Raw genomic sequence first — 8,822 nt, forward strand, 5'->3', positions numbered from 1 at the left:
CGTGCCTAATAAGCCAACCAACAGTTCAATAATTGTCAAATAAAACCCTTCAAATGTAGCAGTAAGCATATGTCACAAAATCAAGTCAGTGAATTTAGTGTGCTCATAAAATAAGGACAGAAGGTGCTTAAAAATGTTTGGAAATTGGGAAAAGTGGTGTCGATTGTGTGCTAAAATAAATTTAGCAAATGAAGACGAAATATTCAAAACAGAATCCATAAGTGAACAACTGGAAATAGTAAATAAATATTTCATGATTTCGGTGAGGAAGTTTTTTTGATTTTTAATAAAAACGTCAATTAATTCAACTATTTTTATATTTTTGAGACGATTTGTGATTTGTTCCTATATCGTTTAAGCTAATAATAATTTCTTAATTTGCAAGGCTTTGTAAAAAGTAGAAAAAATTGTTTACACTTTTATTGACAACTTCAGAAACCGTTCAATTGTTTTAAAGAGAATAACATTTGCATGAATGATGTCGTCCAATGTATAATTACATTATTATACGTTGTGTAGTAAAAGCTAGAATCCCAGCAACGAAAGTTCCCTGTTTGAACATCGTTCAGCAAACGCGTTCAGAACAGGGTTCGGTCCAATGTAAATGCTTACGGGCTGGGAAAAAGCGAACGCGGTTGAAGCAATAGTTCTCTTGGATGGCCACCACTTTCTGAACATTTGGGAGGCCGCCACCGTCGCGACAAGTCGAACAGGGAACTCTTTCGTTGCTGGGATATGCAGTGTCAGTAAGAAGATTGCAATTTTCTACATTACCATTGTTTTTTTTGCGCCTAATATACTTCTTCACACGCAGATAGAATAATTTTAAAAATCACAAGACCAAAGCAAGTTTTGGTCTTATTTGATGTGTTTTATGTAGGTACGCTTTTGGTAACCATCCAAAAAATAATGATACCCCTTTTACCCAGTCACTGATACATGAAATTTCTTGTATCCAAACCATTATTGTTATACTCTCACAAAAGATAAAATAAGCCTCCTAAACATTCTATTCGATTCAATGTATGTTTTAAACTTATAATGCTTCAAGATTGCAGAATTATCTAAAAAATTGTAAAAGAAAATGTTTCTCTTTTAACCTGTAGCTAACGCCTTATGAAGGAATTGAATCGACAGTATGTAAAGACTGTTCTGATTTCCTAACCAAGTTAGAGAACTTCGGAGACTGTTGCTTGAAATCAGATAGAATGTTCAAAGAACTAATGCTACAAAATAGCGTAACAGACTCAGATCTTCAATACATTCGCCTTAAACACGGAGTTGATAGTGAAGAAATCGTGAGTGCTAAGTTCTTTAATCTCTCTAAGAAACTACTAGAAAAGAATTTCTTTTGCAGAAATATAGTGCATTTTTGCCAGAAACTTGCATTGCTAAAATATCTGGAGAAGGTGATGTGAATTCTGATCAACTTCCAGATCCACTTGATGTAGGAATACTAAAAACGTCAGTTGAAATTACGAAGTTGGACGAGCATAAATCCGAAAGGCTATCGCCAGTATCTGAAGTTTCAGAAGAGTGTATGTAGTGTGAAATGATCCTTTTTAATTAATTTTATTATTTGGAAAGCTTATTGATCGCATTCTTTTACAGTACAAAAGCAGCGCAATGGAATTTCGTTCGAGTGGCAAACCATAACTCAATCGCTAATTAAACAAGAAGATGATGAAATTGAATTTGGTGATTGCAATCTTGTAATTCAGGATACCAACATCGTTTTAAAAGAAAATACTAAGCGACAAAGTATCAAAAGGTCTTATGTGTGCGAATTTTGTTCAAAAAAATATAGTCGCAAAGGCATTCTTAAGATGCATATACGCGAGAAGCATTCAGAAGAAGAGTTACCTTTTCCTTGTGCAACATGTTCCCAAAGATTTGTTACTACAAAGAAATTGCAGCAACATGAATTGTCACACTTGCCCGACGAAGAAAGGTACATCCATCCTTGTCCCTACTGTGACAAAAAGTTCAGTACATTAATTACAGTAAAAGTCCATATTCGTACTATTCACATTGAAAACAAACGTTTCGTTTGTGAGGAATGTGGAAAGCGTTTTGTATCAAATTATGCACTGAAAGAGCATAAGATTAGTCATTCAGAGGAACGATCCTTTCAATGTTCTCAATGCCCAAATAAATATAAAAATCATTCTCGCTTGAAGAGACACGAGCAAGTACACAATGGTATAACTTACGATTGTCCCCATTGCGATGTTAAATGCAATACTAGGAAGAGCTTGAGAATGCACATGCTGGTTCATTCGGACGTCAAGAAATATAAATGCAATTACTGTGGAAATGAGTACAAAAGGTCTAAGGCCTTCAAAGTAAGTGTTCTAATAATTATAATCATTTTTTTATGACTTTCAAAAGAAACAATCGTGACATTTTTTTTTGTTTTTAATAGGAGCATATCTTTTTGCACACCGGACAGAGACCTTATAAATGTCCATTTTGTGATAAAACTTTTGCGAGTGGATCCAACTGCCGGAGTCATAAGAAAAAAGCACATCCAGCTGAATTGGAAGCCATGACGAAATCAGGAGTTGAACCAAAAAATGTGGTTCTGCCACGAATAGAATATCTGCAATCCAGATCGGTTACAAATGTTGATTCAGAGGCGCCTTCTGATACATCCGATCAGGATTAAAGAGATAAAGTGTTATTGACATGAATTCTAGAATTCCAAATAAAGTTATTGAAAGTAAAGGTTGGTATATGAAAATTATCCTTTGCTTAGAAAATCTGAATTTTCAAAGCTAAAAAAATTACTATTAGTTCAACGACACAAGAAAATCTTTTTAGAAGAGCTATTTGTGATTTATGACAAGCCCTGTTAAGTGTAAATGAGAAACAATTGAAATTATGCTTATTTTGTTTAAATGGTCTTGTCGGGATAGTTTCTTTCGAGCATATGTAGACTTTTGTGATCTAGAGGCAAGAAAAATTCCTACCCATCCTCAAGATCCTCGAATGCGCAGTGTCAAAGCATCTCAATAAGGAATTTCGAGGTTGTCAGAAACATCAATCACTCAGGGAAATCACATAATCTTTTTCCATTTTTAGATGTGATCTCTTCTAATTCGACTTCTTTCAGTATTTCCTAATGAGATACTAAAATCATACATCTTATATATCAGTTTTTGTTTTCCTGCAGAATCAGAGCCTTTTTGCTTAGTGAATATGAAATGCCACTTGTATTTTTCCCGTTATTCGTAGGTTTATTGTTCCTGTCTTCTTAATGATACAATATTCTTGTATCCTCACTTTAAGTGTTAACAGAGTTGATTCAAACTTTTATTACATCACTATTATTGGATTTGTGAATATTTTACACGGTAATTTATACCTATTTTTGACATTTGAAATGATTTTTCTTTGAATAAACCATTTAATGGTTTAAAGATGGGAAACTATTCAAATTCCACAAACAATTCAGTGTCAAATATTTTGCTGATTTTCACTTTATTTCGAAAACTTGTAATATAAACTTTAAAATGTTAGAAAATTGGCGATATTGGTGTCGATTTTGTGCAAAAATTGATTCCTCAGATAATACTTTGATAAATGAAACAAATTCTTTGAAAAATCAAGTGGAAATTGTTGGTAATTTCTTTGGAATTGCGGTAAGATACTTCTCTGTATTCTTAGATATTTTAGATTATTTTATTTCTACTAACTGATAACACTAGAAATTTTGATATTCCGCTCGCAATTTAGAACTTATCTTTTGGTGGATCTTCATATTCTATTTGCACAATTTGTAATGATTTCCTGAGAAATTTGGAAAAATTTAAGGATCAGTGTCTGAATGCTAATGAAATGTTCAAAGAACTTATGAATCAGGATAATATTTCAGACTTAGAACTACGATCTATTCGGATTAAGTACGGCATTGACGGGAAAGATAGCATACTTCCATCTAAAGTTCAGAGTAAGAAAGTTTTGATTCCGGAAGAAGATACTGATCCACTTCGATTGGAACTTACGAAGAATGATTCGGAAAATGTAGAATGTTCATCAATAAGAAAGAAACGTAAGAACAAGTAATTTAATTCTTGAGCGATGTAGGGATTAATGTTTCTTATTTTAAGGCGGAAGACCAAAGAAATCATTTCAAGAACTGAATCTCACAAAAAACGAAACTTTGAACGTAAAATTAGAAAACTTTAATAAAGAATCCAAAGATGAGAAGTCAACATTCGTTCAAAGGGACGAAAACGAGTTTCCTGGCCACAATTTAGAGTCCTCAGTAGCCCTTTCTGAAAATGTGCTAGTTGTTAAAGGAAATAAGAAAACAAACACCAACAGAGAAAAGTTCAATGTTTGTGCAATATGCTCAAAAACATACAGTCAAAAGCGTTGGTTGGAAATTCATACTCAGAAAAAGCACAATAAGCAGGAAAATACTTGCAAAATTACTAAAAAGTTTGTTTGTTCAAAATGCCCTAAACATTTTGTAAATAGGACAAGATTGAAGTTCCATGAAATCACTCATTTGCCCAGAAGTGAAAGATGCATTATTCCATGTCCACATTGCGACAAGAAGCTCTGTACAAAAGTTAGTCTGTACAATCACATAAGAAACATTCATACCCAAGAGAGGCCGTATATCTGTGAGGAATGTGGCAAACCTTGTGTTACTAAGTCATCACTAAAAGAGCATAAGATCAGTCACAGTGAAGAACGCACTTTTCAATGTACGATCTGTTCGAAAAAGTTCAAAAATCAACCCCAACTCAAGAGGCACGAAGAAAGGCATAAAGATTGTACTTATAAATGCTCTAATTGTGATGTAAAATGCAGCACAATGGCTAATCTTAGACTTCATATGGTCATTCATTCTGATTTTCATAAATACAAATGCAACTACTGTGGAAAAAAGTTCAAACGCCTCAAAAGTCTTAAAGTCAGTATCACTTTTGGTTTTTCGGTAATAAGAAATTTGACTAACACTTCGGTTGAAATTCGCAGGATCATCTTATTCTGCATGCTGGTTTGCGACCGTATGAATGCCAATTTTGTGATAGAACTTTTGCAAATGCATCAAATTGTTTGAAACACAAGAAAATGTCACATCCAGCAGAGCTAGCAGCTTTTAAAGCTTCTGGTGCCCCAACGAAGACCGCTGTTGTTCCACGAATCGACAGCCTACAACCGAAGTCAGAAGAAATTTCTTTTAAATTTAATGTAATACGATCAAATAACTTAGTACTTTTCTTTCAGAATTCAAGGATCGGGATTAATACTCTCTACAGAAGCAGGCTGTCTTTGATGTCCTTGCTATTGAAGATATAGTTGCCAACTTCTTTGAGAGGTACTTTTCATTCTCTAAACATTTTCGAAGGGATGGGATTAACTCAGAACTTCATCTATGACCTTAGCAAAAAGAGAACCTTTCTTATTATCACTTCCGTTTTACAGTAGTTTTCTTCAAACCTGAAAACCTTTACAATTAATCGAAACAAAACAAATTTTGGCGCATTTATCTGAGTTTCGCACCGAATCGACCAGTTTTTTGTGGGGTACTTTTCCAAATTGCGCAATCGGGAATCTAAATTTAGAGATTCGGTCAATCTTAAGTATTCGAAGGGTTTTCGAATAGTTTCTAGTTTCTATCTTTAATCTTGCATATCCTTTGATTGTTATTTACTTCAAGCCGACCAAGTCCTATAATGCTTTTTCTGGTTTTTGTAAGTCTCTTTGTCATAACATCTGCTGCCATTGAAGAGGTGGTTCAAGTTGCGGATGTAGAAAGACAATCACGGGGGCCACGATTTGTGCTTCAGCCAAGAGATATTATCTTCGATAAAGAAAATCGGAATGGTTCCACCTTGGTAATGTTTGAGTGCTTGGCAGAGGGCCATCCTACTCCGACTTACTCGTGGTTTAAGGAGTTTTTCGAGGGTGATAGGCTCACCTTCTATCCTGTGAGTGATCTCAACGACCTACGTTTCTCAGCAGATGGTGGTAACCTCACGATCATAGAGCCGCAATGGGGTTTAGATCAAGTGAGTTTTGTTAATCCTAAAAAATAATCGCATTGCGATTATTAAAATATATTTGACAGCATTTCGTTAAAATTTAACAGGGAACTTATCACTGTGTTGCAGAGAACAAATTCGGTCGAATTCTTTCAAACAGTGCTCAGCTTAAGTTCAGCTTTATCAGAGACTTCAATGTGAAACGATCACAAGAGAGTGCGCCTATGAATTGGGGCAAGTCTCTATACTGTGATCCTCCTCAACACTATCCAATAGTTAAGTACCATTGGTCGCGAGATTCCTTAAGCAACGTTGTGGAGGAGAACGAGAAACGGTTTCTCAGTTACGATGGCACTCTTTACTTCTCAGCACTCAATCCAACTGATCAGGCTAAATATTCTTGCGCAGTACAGAGTACAATGAGTAATACCAGTCGTAATGGACCTTTCTTCCCATTACTAGTGCTGCCTAATTCTAATGTCCAGGAACTCACAATTGTTAACATGTTTCCCAAGGTCAGTGTCAACCTTATATCTACGAATCCAGCAAAAGTGTTCCTTCCTTAATTTAATTACATTCCAGATGTTTCCGGAAACTCCTATTGCTGGACAAGATATACGATTGGAATGTATGGCTTTTGGGTACCCAATCCCTTCCTTTAACTGGACCCGTAGGGATGCGCCTCTGTCTAAGCAGGCCTACCTTACAAACTATAATCGGGTCTTGATAATCCCTAACGCTACTGTTGAAGATAGCGGAGAATACGTCTGCACCGCGACTAATGATCGCAAGAGCTTATCTAAAAGCATACATATCAACTTACAGATGGCACCCAATTTTACAATGCCTCTTGTTGACAAGATCTGCGATTCTAACACAAACGTTACATTTATTTGCAAAGCATCTGCTATTCCTGAGCCGAAATATACATGGTATAAAAACGCAGAATTGATTGAGAAAGACCAATTGCCTGGTGATAAGTTCATGATAAAGGTATAAGAGTATTTAATTATTTAGCTAATTGAAATAAATTGTACTTTGATTTGCAGGACAACATTTTGACGATAAAGTCCTTGGATTTTGCAAAAGACAACGGGATGTATCAATGTCGAGCTGACAATCTGATTAAAGCAGTGTACTCTTCAGGTCAACTGAGTGTAATACCGCCCTAGTCTAACACATTGACGGAAATTTAACCTAGCGTTCATACGAGGATAGCCAAATGGAAAATCAGAATGGATTATTTTCGAAAAGGTCATTGGATAAATTGGAAAATTTAATTGATAGGCAGCTTTGAATTTGCTTCTGTTTTTATTTAAAATAATGTCTTGTGAAGTATCTAATGAAGAAGATGCTCCACAAGAGGTAAGAAGAATATTTCCAATATTTAAATGACATATAAATGAGTTCCAGAGTGATACTATTTAATTCCAGGATTGGCTTCTTGAAAAAAATCGTCAAAGAACTAAGGGAGGCGACATACTGAAGAAAGTTGCGAAGAAATTAGACAAAATTTCCTTCCAAAAAGGATGGTGCAAGCATAACAATCAAGCGAACTCAAAGAGAGCAAACTGACGCTTTCTATCAGGAGTAGTGTTAGTGCTGCGGATTTGCTACTCAAGTGGAAACTTCCGCGCATAAAATCATATCCATATTCCAGAACATCGACATCAGCATCATTTTCATCTTTCAATCAGAGCTTGAATCAAAAGAAAATTGTCCTCCAATGCCTTCGTAGCTCTCAAAAAACTCCCTCTCTCCGAATCCTGTACTTTCATCCAAAATCTTTCCTGTCTTTTTGCAATCTTAACTTTCGCAACCAATTAGATGTCAAGGTTGGAGTTTAGGTGTCAAACATCTTGTTCTTCAATAAGATTTTATTGTCCGACATTTCGGTCTTTGGTTAGGCTTGTTTAAAAATTCTTTGACGTGTTTGTGTGATAGGCCTTATTGTAGATAGGCCCAGAAGAAGGTCCTAAGCAAGGATCGAAACGTCGGCCTACGCTTACTGAAGAACAAGAAATTTGAGACCGAAACTCCAACCTTAAGAAGTGAAAACACGGGATTTTGACCTTTGATCTTCTCCTCCTTTATTCCTTGCCAAGGTTTCGGAGCTTGATGGCTCCTCCTTCATAAAGGAGGAGAAGATCAATAGTCAAAATCCCGTGTTTTCACTTCTTAAAAACTATTTCATTGGCCGAAAATCATTATTATACTACAACCTTAATATCTACGCTGATTCCTTTCTCAAAGTCAGAATGAGTTCATCAACTTAATGACTGGAAATTGCAGTCAAGAATGAAACCGTTAACGAAATCAAGATCCAGCTACATCCTATGGATTTAAGATTAATATTTAGGAATACCTCAGATGTATCTTGCATTAATCCAATTTGCAAATTAATGAAATTATGTCCATACTGTCCATATTACAAAAAGGATGTACGTGTACGTATTAAAGTTATCTTATGGGAATTCATTTTAATGTCCGGGCAACTTCACAGGAGATCATAAATGATGTCTTAGTGGACTTGGAAGTTCCTTTCCGCACTATCAACACGCCACTGGTACAGAGAAATGATGAAGAAAAAGCTTATTGACTTTACATCATGAGGAATGCTATATAAACCTTAAAAGACGACTCAAAACAAATAATATTGAAATCAGTAAGGAAACGTGAATATCATTTTTTAAGTTTAACAGTTTTGTATATTACTTCAGAGAAGTACTTCATAGACAAATTATAAATAAATACACAAGACCGAGTTGCAAAGTACTAGAAACACATAGTACGTATACAATTTTCATACAAAAATACAAA

At 35.2% G+C, this 8,822-nt stretch overlaps 2 protein-coding genes across 3 annotated transcripts; both read left to right on the top strand.

Moving 5' to 3' along the window:
* Positions 1-3,430: 3,430 nt before the first annotated feature.
* On the top strand, positions 3,431-5,335 carry LOC129807200 (zinc finger protein 729-like). 2 transcript variants are annotated; one of them, XM_055856301.1, is made up of 5 exons: positions 3,431-3,644; positions 3,739-4,054; positions 4,113-4,927; positions 4,993-5,180; positions 5,231-5,335. In XM_055856301.1, exons 1-5 carry the CDS (start codon positions 3,516-3,518, stop codon positions 5,262-5,264), a joined length of 1,482 nt encoding a protein of 493 aa, XP_055712276.1. In that variant the 5' UTR covers positions 3,431-3,515; the 3' UTR covers positions 5,265-5,335. The 2 variants fall into 2 exon arrangements, with proteins under 2 accessions (XP_055712276.1, XP_055712275.1); XM_055856300.1 differs by having other exon boundaries at positions 3,432-3,644; positions 5,245-5,335.
* A 36-nt stretch (positions 5,336-5,371) lies between these two features.
* Positions 5,372-8,476, top strand: LOC129807205 (contactin-like). Its single transcript, XM_055856309.1, has 5 exons — positions 5,372-6,029; positions 6,110-6,517; positions 6,585-6,995; positions 7,052-7,367; positions 7,437-8,476. The coding sequence occupies exons 1-4, from the start codon at positions 5,694-5,696 to the stop codon at positions 7,172-7,174; spliced, it is 1,278 nt and encodes a 425-aa protein (XP_055712284.1). The 5' UTR covers positions 5,372-5,693; the 3' UTR covers positions 7,175-7,367; positions 7,437-8,476.
* Positions 8,477-8,822: the final 346 nt, after the last annotated feature.

The sequence above is a fragment of the Phlebotomus papatasi genome, chromosome 3, assembly GCF_024763615.1.
Source record: "Phlebotomus papatasi isolate M1 chromosome 3, Ppap_2.1, whole genome shotgun sequence".
Taxonomy (NCBI): Eukaryota; Metazoa; Arthropoda; class Insecta; order Diptera; family Psychodidae; genus Phlebotomus; species Phlebotomus papatasi.